Raw genomic sequence first — 19,097 nt, 5'->3', positions numbered from 1 at the left:
TGGGGCAAGTCGAGCTTCTCCCATGGTTGCCCTGATCACTCCCTTCCCCCAGAGCCTGGTGGCCAAGCATGCCTTGTCAGTTTAGTCGCCTGGTACGTAACAAGCCTTCAGGTGACAAGAGATGTTGCTGTGCGGCAGGGGGACAGCCTGCTGTCTGCCTGGCAACCCTCCACCAACCCCCCCTTTTCCTCCTCCTCCCTGCCTCCCCCTCTTCTTCGCTCTTCCAGGTCTGTCAGAACTCGGGCTGAAGGTAGGAGCCAGAGACAACAAGATTGGGAGTCCCCAGCCTGAGCTGTCACTCAGCCGTGCCTCCGCGAAGTCACGCCCTGCTTCCACAAAGGATGCTGAGCCTGGGAGCGGGCTGTCGCTGTGCACAGAGCCTGCATCCGCAGAATCCCTTATGGACCTGCCGACTGCAGGGGAGAAATTGGAGCATTACACCCGAGACAGGCCCAGGCCAAACCGCAGGAACAGGCAGCCTCCCAGCAAGTCGAATGTAAGAGCTTTCCTGGGGTGGGGGGGGCTGTGTTTTTATTTTGCCCAGGCACTGGGTTTGGGGTTGTGTGTGCTCTCTGTGGGTGAGGTGGGCACATCATCACCCAGGTGTTTATTGCAGCAGCCCTGGAAGAGGAGAAGGGCCGGGAGCAGCAGCTGTTTGATTATGTGCTTGTCAGCCGGGCCGCTGGGCCACTGGTCATTGCAGCGCAGAGGACAAGCTGGTTAATATCTGAGTCGATGCTGCTTTAGGGAGGCAGGATGGCTGGCGGCAGGTCTTGGCTGCCCGTGTTTATTTACTAGTTAACACTGGGAAGGAGGGAATCGTCATCATCGTGGCGGCTCCCGATCTGCAAAAACTGCAGGCTTGGGGGGAGGGGTCCCAACCCATTTACATGCATGTGCCAGCTTCATTGTCATATGTTTATGACTGTCATGCTCCCATTTATGGAAGAATGAAGCTATATGAGTCTCGTTTGCTTGTGTCTTCCTGAAAAGCTGCTGCTGCTGTTACTGTATTATTATTATTATTATTATTATTATTATTATTATTATTATTATTATTATTTTCTTCTATTTATCTCCAGAACCAATTTGCCTTATCTATTATCTATGGAAGGTCAGGTCTTTCCTCTCTGAACATTTGGGGCTATTGACTTGATTCGGTTTCTCAGGTGAAGAAAGATGAGATCAGCTCCTAATCTAGATGTCCTTTTGTCAGAAAATGGCCCATTGATAGAATGATCCTTAAGCCCGATTATGGCGGGGAAATAACTTTTTGGTGCAAGCAAGCCAAAAGGGGAGGAAAATCCCGTGTTTACATAGGGTGAATGAGTGTGTATGTGAGAGAAATGGCACATGTAATATATACCAAGATTTATGTCTCCAGCAACAGAATGTCTCCAGACTTATAAGGTGGAATTTGGTACCCTGAAAAAGATAACGCCTTTTTCTTCATTATCCCTGATTAGAGACTGTGGCCTTGAAGAGAAGGCTCCAGGCCTTTTCTGATCATACCTTTAAAAAAAATCTCAAACCAGATGCAAAGTGACCAGCGAAAGGGGGGAGAAGGAATCGGCTTATTAATTATCCAGTTAGGGCATAATTATTGTTTACCACATCCCTGGAAATCTTCAGAATGTGACTTATACTAAACATTAACAAATGGTGACTTTGGAGCTCAGGGTCTGACGGTTATCCTTGATTCAAAGGGGCATCCATAAAAATTACAGTGGGAAATGAAAACGGAAGGCACCATAATACATGCTTTATTTTTCCTTTTTCCTCTACAATGGATACGTCTCCCCTGCCATCAATATTTCAGTGCCTCTTCTAAGATCATCCCAGAAGCAATGCGGGAGTTTGGAGAAAGGAGTGTGTCAAAAATCCTCAGCTAATTTTGTTCCACTGCTCCAGTTCTTTAGCACTTTTCAGGGTATCACTTTTCTTACTCCATTAAGATGCAGATGTGTTGAAATATTCAACAACGAACCCCACCCCCAGAAGACAAGAAATTAGCATCCAGATCTCCATAAAGTTCTCTAAAAACCCCAATGTACACCTTCAAGACATAAGCAGTAATGCTGGGGAGGGTGCTGTTATTTTTGTGCTAGGATTTTTTTTACCTTCTTTATGGATCTGATTGCATTTTTCATGATGGATTTTATGCCAGAGCCTTTGGCTGGGTGGGCATATAAATCTGGTTAATTACTTAGTTAATAACATGACACCTGCAACCCTACCCACACTTACTAGGGTGGGGGTGAGCAATTCTTACCAAATCGTCCTACCAAAATTTGTGGCACAAGTTCTGGGCTGCTTCCTACACAGTAAGAAGCAAAATAGGTATGTTAAGCCTCCACTAGGCTTAGCATGCTGGTTTACTTAAAAATTTTCATTGCCTCCCCAACACACATTACCCCAAATCCAACAACAATGACAACTAAAGGACAATTTCAACCCCACCTTTTCAACTGGTATCCCTGACATTAGTCTCCTTTGCCACTAAAAGACTGATAAAAACAGAATTCCTACTGCAAAAACAAAAACAAAAAAAGGTGTCTGGGCCTGTATTAGGTCATCTGCTTGGTATTGGTTGATCTTAATTACTTCTAAGCAAGTGTGCAACAGATTCTACTGCATATCCAGGGCTGCTAGTAAAGTTGGAGGTGCTGTGTTTGTATGTCAAGTCTAACCAAGTACCTGCTGCTCAGAGTTTCATCCCAACTCTTGACCAACTCCTGTATAAGCAACTTCTGACTTTTGGAGAGTTGACTTCAGTGGGACTTAGCCCTTGTATTTGGGCTGCATATATATACGCAAAACGCACTTACAGGTACCATATTATTTCCATATGGTTATAATTAAGCAAAGGGATGGGCAGCTTTCAGATTTCAGGATCTAGTTAGCTTTTAACGAGAACCCTCGGATTTGTCAACTAGAATCCCACGTCCATTAAATAGAACTCAATATGCTGGTTTAACACATCTCCTGCCTGTGTTTCGCACTGAATAGAATAGACATATATGTATACATATATAGAATACTTGGCATATACTTGGCAAATCAATGCAAATTATTCTGTGCCATGGGACAGCCTCTGAAAGACTGTTGCCAGCAAAAGGGCTACTTTCAGTTCAGATTTACTGCTCAGCCAATACAGGAATATATGAGTGTTGGGGTTGATCATCACAATTGTTAATGGAGCAGCATTTCTATAGTGTTTCCACATGTTCAAAGCAAAGTTTAATAGTACAATCCAAACCTGTTCTGTGTATTATTGCTTACAATATATCTGTTTAACATATGGAATTTACAAGTAGCTTCTTAGGAACACAGTTGGTTTAAATGTGGGTTGGATTATTGTACAGTAAGAGTTTTATAGGGAGGAGCTATAACTCATTGGTTGAGTGCCGACTTCTCATGTAGCAGGTTCTAATTCCATTCTTGTTATTTCATATCAGCTCATATCAGTTGAGTTGATAGTTTTGGGTTGAATGAAACATCTGACTTAATAGAAGGCAACTTGTTGACGGTCCCTCTTATGGTGACTAAATTCTAGAGTGAATGGTTTCTTTGACAAATAATTAATAACATGCATGATAAACTGATAATCAGCTATTAGCCATACTAGCCAAAGCAAGCTCTGTATTCAGAAGTTCCAGATGTCTGTCCAAATCAACTGCTCAGTGGCATTCCCAAAGGCAACAACGGTTGGCCATTTTTGGTTGGACCAGATGATGGGGTGTTCCTGAAGACTGGGCCGTTTGATCTGAGAAAACGAAAACCCAGTATGCACTTCTGACAGATACCTCCTCCTCCTTTTAAACTTGGTAGCTGATCACGTTGGTAGTTGGTGCCTAGGATTATCAAAGGAGGAAAGAAAATATGTCATGTGGAAGTAGTGATCTGAAACAGGTTGGGTTATGTAGTTTCCTGCATAGTTCTCCTAATGAGTCTGATCCATTAGTGGAACTCTTTCATGCAAATTATCCATGCTAAAAATGGGCATCAGTTGGAGGATTCTGCAATTTACATGGCAAACCTGACTTGCTGTAGTTTGGTGAGCGCCACTGATCTGATATTTATAACTTGAAAGGGCTTCTACATCAGAAAACCAATAGGATAAAAGAAAGGAATGACTGAGCCATGTCTAATAATTAATAAGAGTTGAGGCAGAAGGAAAAAAAGACTGTTGTAGCTCATCCTATTTTACCTAAGGGAGCTAAGTTCCATGCAAATGCAGCAGGCAGCCACCAAACATGATCATTTCTTCTGAGAAGTAACACTTCAAGATGCATGATGATTTAAGGCTTGGGGAGCAAACTTATTCAATTGTCAGTTTGTATCCATTGGAATGGACTGAACTGGAGGAAGAACTTAACTATTTAATGGGGGAGTCACCCATATAGTAGTCAAACAACTGAAGAAAATATCTCAATCAGCCATGGATGGTGACCCACCAGAAATGTAGTATAAAACCTCTAGCAGAATAAGTACCTTATAGGTCACTGGACATGATAGGCAGGTGGGCAGTATCTGAATACTGAAGTGCCCAAATTTCTGTCTAAATATGTCCATTTTCTCTCCTTTATCATTGTACCTACATATACATGATTGATGAACCTAAGGGCCTTTTCACATGGTTTCCTTTAGGTATACATATTCAGGGTTTTTTTTTTAATCTGTTCAATTCTCAAGTTCTATTCTCAGAAACTGCTTGGACAAGTCCCTGCAGTTTTCTTGGCAAGGTTTTTTCAGAAGTGGTTTGCCATTGCCTCCTTCCTAGGGCTGAGAGAAAGGAACTGTCCCAAGGTCACCCAGCTGGCTTCATGCCTCAAGCAGGAGTAGAACTCCTGACCTCCCAGTTTCTAGCCTGATGCCTTAAACACTACACCAAACTGGCTCTCAGTTATTTTCTCAGTATATTCAAGTATACCTAAATATAATTCCAAGACGCTATCTCAGAATGCATGTACTGGTCAGATATTCTTATCTGAGAGTTGGGATCTAGGGGTAAGCATAAATTATCCAGATTTGTTCCTGTATCCTGGATAAATTAGCCTTAGATCTGAACAGTACCAGCTGGCTTGATACGTATATGCAACATATGGTCATGGGAATCTGCCGCATACTGAGATAGACCTGATATTAGATTAGCTCCACTCCTTTCAACCTTCTGGCATTCCCTCAAGACCTGGTTATGTCACCAGGCCTGGGTGGGGCTCCCAGGGAACCGGAGACATGCTTAGATGGCTCCATTGCTGAGTTAGCGATCCTTATACTCTCTTGCCTAGGGTTTGTATATTTGTTTTTTATCATATTTATCTTTTAATATTGATTTTTATATTTTTTAGGCTGATCGTTTATGTATGTGTTATTTTTATTGGATTGCAGTAAGCCGCCCCGAGTCGCTTTTCTGTGAGATGGGCGGCAATACCAATTTGATTAATTAGTTAATCTAGCCTACCATTTTCTACTCCTGGGCAGGAGCTGTTGAAGGGCTCAGTCAGGTGTCTTTTCCATTTATCTGGTCTTTCTAATTGAAACTCAATCAGGGGACCTCTGCATATAAACCATCAAGATAGGAAATCGGTGCAGCCAATGTCAGCTCAAGGTTATATGGCGCTCCTAGCCCACTTTGATGGCACCGCCTCCGACCAATGCAAAGATTTGCATTGTTGGAATAATTCAGAAGGAGAGGCGGTGTTGGAAACCTTAAGGTCAGAGCCTGAGCCCAAAGCCGGCCCTGAGACCAGTAAGTCCAGGAGTAAGATCACCTAACCTTCGCTACTGTTCTAGTTCACAAGAGCTCCAATTTCACCGAGGTGTCAAACTTGTTAAAACTCTCCACTGTTGACGTACATCTATTGATGCCTTAAAACATATGCAGAATTAAAATTGCTGGCCCTAAAAGTTGCAGTTAAAAATAAGCTCTCTGGGAATATGGCAGTCTCATTTGTTTTGCAGTCAGATGACAAGTCTGGGTAGATACTCCTTTAATTCATAAGGGTGGACCGCAGTCTGTGGTGTAATTTCAGGGAGGCTGAAATTGGCATTAAACTTGGGAAAATAGCCAAAGCCTCCTGTGTGTCCTGATTTTTTTTTTTTAATTAGAATATGTGTTGCCAGAGCACTAATAAAGCTCAGAACATCCTCTGCAGATATCCATGGAAGGGAGGAGGAAGATGTTGATGGAACGTGATCTGGAATGTGTGTGTGTGATAGAGAGAGTTATGTACATACCAGCTCTAGTGCTAACACAGAGGCAGAATCCTTCTATGCATTTATACATGCATGTATGCACAGATCCGCATAAATTCATGGATGTGTCCATGCACATTCAGCTTGCTTTTATCTGTCTCGTCTTTCTCTCCCCTGGTCTGTCCCACAGTTTAGACTATATTCCCTGTACCTCTCACATTGCTAGTATTCCTGTGTATCCAGGAACGGACAGCTTCTCTGTGAGATAGGCACACTGTCTAAGCTGAATAATACATTTTTTCTGTTTAGAAAGGGTATATTCTGCTATCCTTGTTACCACCACCAACCCCATTCATTACAGCAGGACTGCAAGGCCTCTCTGTTTTGCTGGCATTCTTCTGACATATGACATTACTTGCCATGCCCTTTTAATCCACTAATTTGAATCATAATTTTCTGTTCTGGTGTTGTAATCTGTTACAACAGTCAATCTGCCTCTACTGTTTTAATCACTAAATAAGGGAATAACTGCTTTATTTTATTATACGTCTACCTCCCTATGAGGGGTTATCTATAGGGTGATTATGAAACTTTAGACATTTCCATGAACCAGACTTTCACTTTCCTTGACCTACTATCTGCCAAGGCTGGTAATAAATCATCTCCTCCTCCTCTGTAGCATAGCAGATAATATGGGTTAAAGATGGGGGTCTCTAGATTACTTACTGAAGTAAATTGCAGCACAGTAACCAAAGACTTTAAGAGTAGGTGTATTTATATGCAAAAGAAATTGCCATTTGGGATGCTAATCATATTGACCACTACTACCTAATGGGTTAAGTACAACAAGGTTTACAGGATTTTCTCAGGGAAACCCTTTGTAATGCTCAGATTTCAGTGAATGCCACATGTTATTTTAAATGTTTTATTCTACGACATATTGTATGATCTGTGGCTTTGTAATAAATTACATTGCCTCCTTTGCTCATCTGTAAGACAAGACAGTGCTGTACTGCTCAAATTTACAGAAACAGAATTGCCATTTTAGGATAATATCAAAATCACTGAAGTCCTGCATTGGCATGTATCGGGCAAAATGAGGCCAATTTCTATGGACTGACCATATTATGACCACTTTTTCACATCTGGGCTAGGTTATGTACTATTCCATATCTATTTTAGTCTTGTAGTGTTGTGTCCTTTGTGGTTGTATTTGGTGACCCAAATGATGCTGAATTATTACTGAAATCAATGGAGCAAGTTGTCAGAATTAATTTATGTCTTCTTGATTTTAATAGGGTTTTAGCATGGGTTGGAGTTGAGCCATATAATACAGTCACACTAAAATCCCACTGAACAGGAACTGTTGCATTTACTCCCTGGGGCTGTGTTTGTATAAACAAGTATATGAGGTCCTCTTGCCATCACATTTTTTTAAAAATTCAGCAGCTTGTTTAATATTTGTAATACCCTATGATTGATACAAGTAAAAGGTTATTTAGTTGTGATAGGAACCAAACAAATGGCCATCATATTTCATTCAGCACTTACCTGCTAATCTTGGTCCTTGGCCAAATGCTCATATAAGATTTAAAGCTCAGCATCATTTTCTTCTGTTGTCCCTCACCAATGTTGGCCTCCTACATCCTTTTTACATTCACAAGACATTCAGATTGGTGTGATGGAAAGTGCTATTCCATGTATCTTCCAGGTTGTTGCCTAAAATATCCCAAGAGCACTAAGTTGAGGAAAGCTAACTGTGACTCTTATTCCAGGTGCAGCCGCCTGTGCGCGAGAACACGGAAGACAGAAGCATTGCCAGGTTGGATGAAGGGTTAGATGAATTCTTCACCAAGAAGGTGATTCATGAATATTTACTGTAAGTAAAGACTTCACCTAGACATTTCCAACATATAACAACGGGGTGGTAGGCAAAGGCAGGGACTTTCCTCACAGCACAGGATGTGTAATGGGCAGAAGGGATGACATTGAGGAAGAGGAGGAAGAGCCGCAACCAACACAAAGTTTAGATAAAAGAAATCTGAGCCTGGGACAGAAGTGTAATCGGAGAAAGCGCCTCAGAGGGGACCCTCCCTAGTTCTCATGAAGATAAAGGGAGGGAGTGGGAAAGCCCATTCAGACTTGCAAGATTCTGTTACTATGACCTCATAATAAAAGTAGTATTAGCTAGTGCGTCTTTGGTTTCCAAGTTTGGTCTACCTTGGAGGGCTGACAGGATGGCACTCAGGGAGCTGGTCAAGCATTCTAACAAAAGCCATTTAGAATTAATAATGAAAATTGGAAGTAGGCAGATTGGTCAGGTAAAAACAATGCTCATTGATTTATAACACTGATGATAAAGCCTTCAGTCAGTTGTAAAATGGACTTCAAAAACATGTTTCCCCAATGAATACTGACAGTGTCAACCTATATAATGGAACAAACACAGCAGTTTGTGTGGCTGCTAATGTGTAAGTAGTGAACATCTGTGTTTGGGGGCTAAGCACTACTCAAAGCTAGTCTCCTTAATATGTATCCCCCAGGCCTCAGCGAATTGAGGCTAACAATCTATCAGAAACAGGTTGATCATATTAGTACCCATCTTGTTCTTTTTCCACATAATGCACGGACATTATGAACATATTTTTTGCAAGTGTGACCTACCTACAAAACTTCTTGATCAATCCCCCCAATCTAATATTGCATTCTTGGCAGCAAGTAATTCTATTGCTTCCTTTCCTGCCCACAGCCCTGTTTCATTGGAAACCTCTCCAACAGCAACCGCATCAACATCTTCTGGTTCTCGGACCTTAAAAAAGAAAATAGGACATTTCTTTGCCTTCAAGAAGCCAAAGTCAAGTCGGGGTGCCAAGCCAGAAAAAGAACCTGAAGGTAGTCCCTCACCAGCAAGAGGCAGGAAGCTGATGCTCAGTGACATTTTAAGGACCCCCAGCAAAACCAGTGAATCAGCCAAAGTGCTAAGCAAATCCGAGGAAGGAGGGCTGGCTGGGGAGAACAGAGGCTACCTGGAACAAAGCCAGACTCCAGACAGTGCTCGTAGGGCAAGGCCAAAGTACTCCAGGGAGGGGAAGTCCCAGTCTTTGATACTCTTGTCAGGAGAGGAGTCAGAGGGACTTGGTGTGAGGCATGAGAAGGTGAGTCTCTTCTTTTATCTCATTGGCAGCTCTGCAGTTATTTGTTCTGCTTTCCTTTCACCATGGAACTCAAGGTGGAGAACTCATGGTATTTCGAGAAGGCCTCCTACTTATTGTGCGGAGCCGGGGGTGGTTGCTGTATATGAACCTTCGAAGGCTGCCCTGAGATTATTATCTCTGCTTGCCATGTTTTGCCTTAAAATGGAAAGTAGGAAATGTTTGGCAGAGATAGCTTGTAGATGTTATGCCAGTAAATTCACCAACCCAATTGTACTTGGCTGGGCCTACAGTTTTCTGTGGTTTCTACTTGCAAAGTCACTGGAAGATTTTCTTTTGAAGGAGTTAATCTTCTAGCAGTGTGTGAGAGGGACCACATGCTCATGCAACAATATTCAGGCAATTATCCTGAGGTGCTTTTCTATTTCATGGAGGAGCTGGGGGAAGATGGTAGAGGAATTGCCTTCCATGCCTGATCATGTCCAAGGAAACAGCGGGTGTGGGGGTAACAGCTCCAGGTCCACTTAACAATGATTACTATAGAAACTGAAGAATGAAATTTCTTGATGTCTCAAAATTTGGGGAACAAAAGTGGAAGGAGCTGAATATTGTCTGGATGGCAGTAGAACACCAATGACATTTTGTGAAAGAAGGCACTTGGTCTAGTTTGGCTTGTCTGTGTGTCCTAGCAGAATCCCAGATGGACGATTTCAGAAAAGATTGCACAAATAATGAAAAAATTGTGAGTTATATTAGTGTGGCATAACTAAGGCTTCTGGTATGTGCTGTTGAAGTAACGTTTGATGTTGCAGCCTATTATTATGTGGAGGGTGCTACATAATAAAACATTCAATGTTCTCTCCTACAGAAGAGATCTTTTGAGAGGAGTGATGGTGAGCTGCCCAGTTCCTTTGAACAGCGTGTCCATGTCATGCTGCATCGGATCGGTGTCACCAAGGTGTTATCCTCTGAAGGCAAAAAGAAACAGGTAGGCAACAGGACATTGGTAATGGGCCTGATTATGGTTGGCCTGCTAGCTTAAAGCAACTGCTCTCACATCCCTGGGGGTTCCTATGGGAAAAAATAGATATGTAGTAAGATTTGGGAGTTTGATTCTTTGTAGAACTATTTTGGAAATACATGAAAAAGTTATACTATTCCGTGTGTGTGAGCGTGTGCGTGCACCATCAAGTCATTGTTGACTCCTGGTGACTGCCTGGACATGTCCCTGCAGTTTTCTTGGCAAGTTTTCGGAAGTGGTTTGCCATTGCCTGCTTTGAAGGGCTGAGAGAGGGGGACTGGCCCAAGGTCAGCCTGCTGCTTTGTGCCCAAGGCAAGACTAGAATTCACCAGTTAAAGCCTGGTGCTTTAACCATTACACCAACCTGGCTCTCTGTACTCTAATGTACCCTTATAGGGAAGTAAAATCCATTGAGCACACTGGGACTAAACATGCACAGGATGATGCAGTACCATTTTGAATTCTGAAAGGTTCCTGTTTACCAGTCTGTGCTACCTTTCAAAACGATTTTTTGTCCTATGAATCACTGTGGAAGGAAATGTTCCAAATAATCTGCTGTTGTAGCCTATTGGCTGACTTATATTCCACCTTCCTGAGCAGAGGGCCTGAGGAGTTTGTTTATGCGCAGTAATTGAAAGACTTATTCTGGAGCTGCCTCCCCAACCCGATGCCCCCAGGTATGCTTCGGCTGCAACTCCCAGAACCCTCAGTTAGGCTAGAAGATGCCAAGATGTGGAAAATTGTTCTCTTGGCAAAAAAGTGGACTGTGGGGACTGTAGATCCATCTGATTCCAGGAAATAGTTGGAATCCATCACTAAATGGGCATTGAATGTAATAATATATTCCATTCTCTAAAAGAACAATGGTAAATACATCTATAAAGAAACTGACCAAAGTGCCATGTTCCAATTAAAGCATTATTTTTGCTTTGCTTCAGCTGAGATCCTCTCCATTTCAGGTCCAGGTGTGGGGGTTCGTTTCCCCTGTTTGTTTTAATATAGTCTACTTTACAAATAAAGCTTTTTCTGGAAAATATCCTCCCTGCAAGCTTGTATTTCCTTGCATTTTTTTACAGAGCAAAGATGGGGAGATCAAGAAGGCTGGTTCTGATGGTGAGTAACAACTGATCCTATTTTTCCTTCTGCTTACTACCCTTCATTCAAGCTTTTATTAGGAGCTTGAACAGCTCATACACAGCAAAAGGGTCCTTAATATGTAAGATCTCATCCTGTGTTGGAACAACAACAAAAGACACTCTTGTGAAATTTCTAGCACTAAAAGCCTGCCTTTTAAACCCTCTTTAAGTTTTTAAGCAGGTTGCTAGGTGATACAGATGGCTCATGTTTGAAATTTGAGAAAGGCAGGGTCATATACCTTTTGGATACATGGAATTCAGTAATATCACTATTTATAATGTTGAAATCCAAAAGGGTTCCTGAAAACATACAAAGAGATAATTTGAGTGCAAATTAGCAAGGGAAGCTTATGAATATATTTATATTTGTATAAATGTGTGCTCAGCATGGCTGACATCTCCTTTACCTTAAGGGAAAATATCACTCCAAGTATTCTCAAGACACTGAGTTCATGTCCACTGACATCTTTTCACCGACTCATCTTACTTTTCTCATTAAAGGAAAACAAATAAGCCAGCCACTTTATTATTTTACAGCTTTACTGGTGAATTGTTCTAGAAAGCTTATAAATTCTGAGAAACTGTAGTTACAGCTGATGATGACACACCATTTCCCCCAATCTGGAAAGATAGTAGCACATTGGAATTGATTGTAGAGCAAAAGCAAAGCAAACATGTTCATGTTGTACTGTACTATAATTTTTTACAGTTAAACTGCAATCTTCATTAATTGAAAGAATTCTTACCTTTTCCCATGCTAGTTCTTGTATGGGACTCCAGATGTCTTGTTGTAGGCAAAAGCAAAGGAATTTCCTGTAGCTGAGCATCTGCTATTGAACAAACCTGTCAAAGCAGTGTGAAGTCCCCAGGCCAGACTTTAACATTAGGAGACATGTAGCATGAATCCAGATCTTAAGCTGGGCTGGGTGGCAGATGGGGTGTGGGGTGCAGGTAAGACTATCTTAATATAATGAGCTTGTAGGAATCTAACCAAGAGATCTCTGAAGGGATTAACTGGTACCTATTTACTGCTCCAGACTGTAAATGGGGATCCATATGATGGTATTTAATTTTATTGCTACATTCATCTCCAGCTTATTTCCCACTGTTGTAGAATTCAAGTAAAGGAGCTTCTAAAACAAAAACACCACTATCAGACCCAAACTGGTTTAATTTTCAACAAAGTAGCCCTACCTCATCCAAATATACAGAAAGCTAGGGTTAATCATGCTAGTTTTCGGAATCCTCACTCACATTCTGAAATGGTCCAAATCCTCAATAGGCTAACTTCAAAATCCTTTTTACGGACAGCTTTGTGGGGACAACTAATCTTTTGATTGGCCTTCAGATAGATTGCCAAAGACTTTCTTCTTCCCTGTTTGATTCAGCCTGTTCCCTGAATATGACTATTGATTTTTTAGGGGATATCGTGGATTGTTCTGCAGAATCTCCTCCATGCTCTTTGAAATCACGGACACACTCCATATCCACAGGTAAGTCTGGGAGATGCAGACCATTTCAATTCCTTGGTGCCTAATTTTTTTTATTCTGCTTCACAGAGCCAGTGGCTTCAGTTGCTCAGATTCCTGCCATGTACCCTTCCATGCAAAACTCACAGTCCCAAAATAGATGTGAGCCAGTGGGCAAACTGGTCAATGTAAATGCCAATTTTAATGAAGCAATTTAATTAAAGCCAGAACTTGTTCCCACCAAACCTACTGCACTCCCTAAATGATTAGCATTTGATATTTGAGTTTAAACTTAGGTGCAAAATCCAGAAATCAAGGATTGGATAGTGGATAGGGAAGAGTATAATAATTTTAAGTGTTATGTTGGGCTTGCTGGATAGAAAAAATAAATAAATATTGTGATTTAGTGGGGTGATAAACAACCATATCTGCAGCAACCTATTCCCTACTGGTTCCTTTGCCCATGCTGGTTGGAGTTTCTGAGTTGAGAAAAAGCTGAATAAATCAGAGATGGAGGACAAAGGGATAGAGAACCATCCTGGTAGGGCAGCTCAAGCAGGTATATGTGGCAGAAGTGGTGAAATGGGGGTGTTGATTCATTTTTTTATTATGCGTTTGAGAAGACACAACATTCTATTGCAGATCCTTCCGTACGCATAGGTTCTGCTGATGTCATTGGCAGAGCAGGTACAGACCCGAGCGGGGGATCCAGCGAGGGGAGGCTGTCCTGGAAAGTTCTTGGGAAGCAGCTGAATGCAGAACTCAAGGGCAAGTGTTCAGAACTCAGCCCTTCTCCAAGAAGAGCTTTTGCCAATCAGGAGCCTGCCAGCCCCCTCGAGCAAAAAGGGCGAGAAAGCTGGAGCAGCAGTTTGCCCAGGACTGGGAGAAGCACAGCTGCCCCTCTTCCCATCAGGAGGACCAGCAACGCTGGAGAAGGACGGGCCTTTGTTGAACTGCAGAATTCGTACGTTCACTTAAACACAATGGCTGGAGGTAGGTCAGATACAGGCTGGTGCTTTTCACAGAAGCATAGACAGTAACACACCCATTTGTACCTGCCTTGTATACATCCCATACAACTTGTAAACTGGTAGAATTTTAATTGGGTTCAACAAATTATTGGATTTGTCATTTAATATTATCAGAATCAAATGGAAATCCTAGGTATAAAGATATGGACAATTTGGTTAAAAAATGTTTCCTGGCATATGCAAGGAATCCCATGGAGTAAATACAGCATGTTGATGTTACAATTCTGTTTTCTATTTCTATTTTATTCTCTTCTTAATGTTTTGCTGATTTCCTGTCTGCCTGTCTGTCTGTCTGTCTGTCTGTCTGTCTGTCTTTAGTAGATATTTAAAAACACAGTCAAGGAAAAAAAACAAAAGGAAAGAAGTTAAAAAAAGATTTACAGGCATTATAAAATTAAGTATAAATTTCAAATGTTAGATTTGTGCTGCATAACAAAATTACTTGTATCAATTTAGAACTCTAGAATATTATTAAAATCAAGTCAATATGTAATGATTAACAAAAACACTCAGTATAAATTAAAAATTAAAAAGTTCTCTTACCTTAGAATTCTAACCTTATTCAGCAAATCCAGCAAAAGATTAGATATTAAAACCTTGTGTTAAAAGAAATCCAAGCTTCAGATGTGTTATAGACCCATATTAAAATTACAATTCATGATTAGCTTCCAAGTTGAATTGAATTCTGTATCAGATTTGTTTTTCAAATATGAGATTATTTTTGACCTCAGTGCATGCTCCCACAATTTAATTTATCGTTCATCTATGGAAGGAATTGTGTGTGATTTCCTGAAAAGCATCAAGTATCCTAGCAGTTGTTACCATATACAAAGCCAGTTTGGTATATTTTGTGAGAACATAAGGCTTGCTAAGGTTTAGCAGAAACATGGCTGGTTGGAAAGATAATTCAACCTTTAGAATTTATTTTGTTCTATAATAGATCATCTTCTAGAATTCTTGAGCGTTACAACATTGCAATCAAATATGAAACAATGATCTTTTCTGACTCCAGCAACTTCCTTCACACCCATAGAGGACAGAGTAGTAGTATAATATATCTATGCCCCAACTTGCTGGAGAATTTTTGTTGTTGCAAATGTAGCCATCCCTGTTGTTCAGCTGCAGTGGATCAATGTTTGTTTGAACACCATATTATCCACTCCCATTTTTCAGACAATCAGTTCAAACCTAAACCTCGTCTAAAGCCTGTGGTAAACCGAAGGGCCATGTCTGTTCATGAAGAACAGCTCAGGGACCAGGCCTGTGCAGCAGAGCTCCACCGTAAGTAAAGATTGAGAACATCCTGCTCACAAGGAAGACTACTTATCTAATTGGAAGACTTAACTTGCAAAATGCAGATGGGAAAAAATGCTGATTCCATAACTCTGGGAGATAATCCCCTTTCCAAGTCAATGTTTCTATGAGTTATTGCAGATTTTGTTCATGTTTCAGATAGGCTGTTGCCTGATGAAGAAGTAAGTTCTATATTTCCTGAAAGTACAACAAATACTTCCTTGTAATCATTTGAAGGGGAGGCGAGGGCAAATAGGGAAATCTACAATGTTTAATCAGAGAAAAAATAGTGCAGAGCAAAGATACCCTGTATCTGTTCAAGGAATTTTTTTTATTGGGCCCCTAGACTTTCTTCAATTTGCCATCCTTGTTATTGGTTATTATTATACTACAGAATGTAAATTAGCACAACAATTAACTTTCATATATATCCTTCATGCATTTTAGGCTAAGGGATGGAGAAAGGTTAAAGCATGCAGGGGAAGGGAAGAGATAGTACAAGCCTTGTTGATAATTGATGAGCAGACAATGATAGGGGGAATCTGAAATACACTGAAAGCTGGTAAAATAAAAGATTCAGAAGGAGAAAAGGCATTGCAGGGATTAATGAGTAAAGCCTTTTATTATAAAAAAAAAAAGAACTCAAACTACAAATCCAATATTCCCAAAGCTAGACTGAATACATATTCCTACAAGATTACTTTTAGATATTTTTTTTTAAATGGGGAGGTAGGTTAAGTGCTTGACTATTCTTGCGATGCTAAGAAACCGAGCTTATGGTTCCAATAATGCAACATGTTTGATTGGGTTATGGAGGGAAGGCTGGTGAATTGTGGAAACTGGAAAATAAGGCAAATTGACTCAGCCAACTAACTGGGGGTAGGGATAACATCAGACAGACCCAGTCTTATTTGGGCCCGACATAACACTTGGCTGTGTTGAAAGAATGGCTGTCCAGAAGGGGGGATTAGCTCTTTGGTCTTCCAAGATCTACAGTAAATGACATCCAAGAGAAGTCCTGTAAAAACCGAGCCTCTCTAGGAAAGTCATCCCTACTTTCATTTCAATTTCTATGTCCCTGCCACAAAGCTGGAACAGGAAAAGTAAGTGGATGGGGGGTTGGAAGAACTGGGAAGGCACATAGGGCCTCCCAAAGCTGACTAATACTAGGAATGTTGGACTAGGTTGTTATCAATATAACGGATGTAACTGTTATCAGTATAACTGATATATCAAGTTATTGATATCTTGATATGGCCAAATGGAAATTAATTGGGCTCTTCAGACCACATTTCTGTCCTACTGAGATTTTCAAAAAACAAAACCAAGAAAACAAAAAACAGAGGCTAGAGGGTTTCACTTCTATATTGTGCTACCAGACCAGCTCATTTATCCATTTAACGAGACTGTGACAAATAACTGGAAACAGCAATAAGCTAGGATGTCTTTGTAGTGCATTTCTATACTCATTCAGCCCCTAGAAAAGTACAAAAATTCTATCAAATCTATTGTCAGAACATGAAGAAGCGACAGCAAATATCCACTTCAGCTGAGTAGTGTAACTCTATCCTGAAGGCCAGTGTCTGATCTGCCAATCAGCAACTGCTGCTACAGACTCAAAGCAGGATCCATTTCCCAGAAGCTAAAACTGGGGTGTCTTGCACCAAGTGCTCTGCTGAAGCATGGTTTACATCAATATCTGCCCTACCTACTGAATTACACACTGCAGAACTGCCAGTCTTACTTTTGTTCTTGATGGCAAGGAGCCCCTTTTCTAGATCTGGTTAACATGGTAATTTCGATATTCCCTGCAGATGCAAAAATCCCTCTTTGTTTGCAACGCTCCCCTATTCTGAAATGGAAGACCAAGCCCAAGTCCCTGTTGGAGACTGGAACATCTGCACCATCTGACTCTCTAGGTAAAACACAGAGAAGTATACCAACTTCGCTCTTCCTAGTTATACATTCATTTTCTGAATTGTAAACATTTCCCACATTCATTCCAAAATTTACTACAGCACTTTTATAATTGTTGATCAAAGCATAGGTGTAGAATCATATAGAACGTTGACGACACTCAGCAAACCTCCATTTAGTGTGTATGCTGTCTGAGTAGCGTGGAGCATCTTTTGCATGAGGTGCTAGAGGTGCTCTGCATTCTGATTTCTTAAGGGTCACTTGCACCTAGTATTGTGGTGTTGCAAATCAATTCATTTGTGTTGACTGCTTGTGGGCACTCTTTTCTAGGCACTCCCCCACAAGAAAGGAATGTAGCTGCCTCCAACTCAAAATCAAGAGCAGAAACAGAAGAAGGGTTGCCCCGAGCTTTAGAACAAACTCTAAAGAATGCACAAAATACAGCGTTAGACCAAAGAACTGCTGTGCCCCTCTCCAAGTCTCCAATACAAGAGCACTGAATGCTTCTGCATGATGGCAGCTCGGTGGAAGGAGAACAGAATGATGGCTTGAAGCAACGGCAGCAGCAAAAGCCAGCTGTGAGGGTGCAAGTTCTTCAGTACAAGGATGAGCAAGTGCCAGGCCCTCCCATAGCTCCTTGGCTGGAAGAGCTGGGATTTCCAGCGATGGAGTGGCATTTAATCTCCCGCACGTCTTTCTGGATTGCCCCTTTTTCATCCTTCATCCTTGTATGCGCTCATATAAGTGCCCAGTATTCTAATGGTTTGTGTGAGAAAAGCCAAAAGGTCAGTCTGCAGGAAACCGGTCATTTCCAGCAGCAGTTGTACAGGTGGTTACAGATGTGAAAATGTTATAGTGCCAGAAACTGAGAACCACCAGCAGGAGGGATGGGGGTTATTTTACACAAACTAAACTTGCCTGCCTTGCATTGTATGTTTTGGAAGTTTGAGACTAGGCTAGCTTTGTGGTTTGTAAGAAAGTTAAAAGCAGGCACTCAGTTATATCAGGTACATCTGTCTCTCATAACAAACTTCCTCCTATGCCATATTTGTTCTTAAGATCTTATTTTCTTTGGCCATGTCCTTTTGCAGTCTAGGAACAAAACTCATTCTAAAGCAAACATCTGCTGGTACCAGCTAGAGGTCTGGCATGAACAAGGTAGGAGGAACAGTGTGCACTGTGGCAGTTTTCAGCAAGTTAAGACAAATGAGGTCTCAGTCCCTCCATTCCACAATTAAATAATTCAAAATCGCAATTGTTCCCGTCTCATTTATTCTGGTATTTGGCCTCTCCTCTCTGCTTCATTAACATTGCTACCAGCAGTGCTTTGCTGTTGCAGAGAGGATGGGAGAAATGGAAAAGACTCTCATCTACCTTGAGAAGATGTGAGGGCATCACACCAACCTTGGTGTTTCTGTTCAAATCCATTGTAAGATGCTTAACCAGTAGCCCTTGTCTCACTGATCAGGATTTTCAACCTTCTCCTTAAAGAAAATACCTTACCCCAATCCATTGGCTTTTAAGGAGGTGACAGGTAACCGTTAATTTTTATAATATGAATCGCTTAACTTGTTACGGCTCCTTACGTCCAAAGCACTTCTAGAAAACAGAAGAGGGGGCAAGTACATGTTTCACCACACTGTTAGCCTGCAACTCCACACTCTGTTAAATGTAGTTACACTGCATACTCTGAAAAAAACGCAGCTGTTTCATAGAGTAGTAGGCACCTTTCACCACTAGCCTTTTTCAGGCACTGGAAGAAAAAATATGTGGGCACTTGGCTAATAGTTATAATTCTCCACAGGGCTGGAAGGATTATAACAGCATTCAGTTGAGAGGTTTTCTGCCAACCTGTAAAGTTCATGATTCTTTTTACAAAC

General features: G+C 41.3%; 1 protein-coding gene across 1 annotated transcript in view; it reads left to right on the top strand.

The window, feature by feature from the left end:
- CARMIL2 (capping protein regulator and myosin 1 linker 2) overlaps positions 1-18,472 on the top strand; it is a 62,534-nt gene extending 44,062 nt beyond the window's left edge. The window contains exons 30-39 of the mRNA XM_063313101.1: positions 139-496; positions 7,974-8,077; positions 8,948-9,353; positions 10,219-10,338; positions 11,448-11,484; positions 12,929-13,000; positions 13,619-13,969; positions 15,181-15,288; positions 17,115-17,219; positions 17,548-18,472. Of these exons, the coding sequence (XP_063169171.1) occupies positions 139-496; positions 7,974-8,077; positions 8,948-9,353; positions 10,219-10,338; positions 11,448-11,484; positions 12,929-13,000; positions 13,619-13,969; positions 15,181-15,288; positions 17,115-17,219; positions 17,548-17,717 (1,831 nt within the window). The 3' untranslated portion in view covers positions 17,718-18,472. The remainder of the gene's footprint in view (positions 1-138; positions 497-7,973; positions 8,078-8,947; positions 9,354-10,218; positions 10,339-11,447; positions 11,485-12,928; positions 13,001-13,618; positions 13,970-15,180; positions 15,289-17,114; positions 17,220-17,547) is intronic.
- Positions 18,473-19,097: the final 625 nt, after the last annotated feature.

This window comes from Candoia aspera, chromosome 11 (assembly GCF_035149785.1).
Source record: "Candoia aspera isolate rCanAsp1 chromosome 11, rCanAsp1.hap2, whole genome shotgun sequence".
NCBI classification, from domain to species: Eukaryota; Metazoa; Chordata; class Lepidosauria; order Squamata; family Boidae; genus Candoia; species Candoia aspera.
This window is presented reverse-complemented; position numbering and strand designations above follow the sequence as displayed.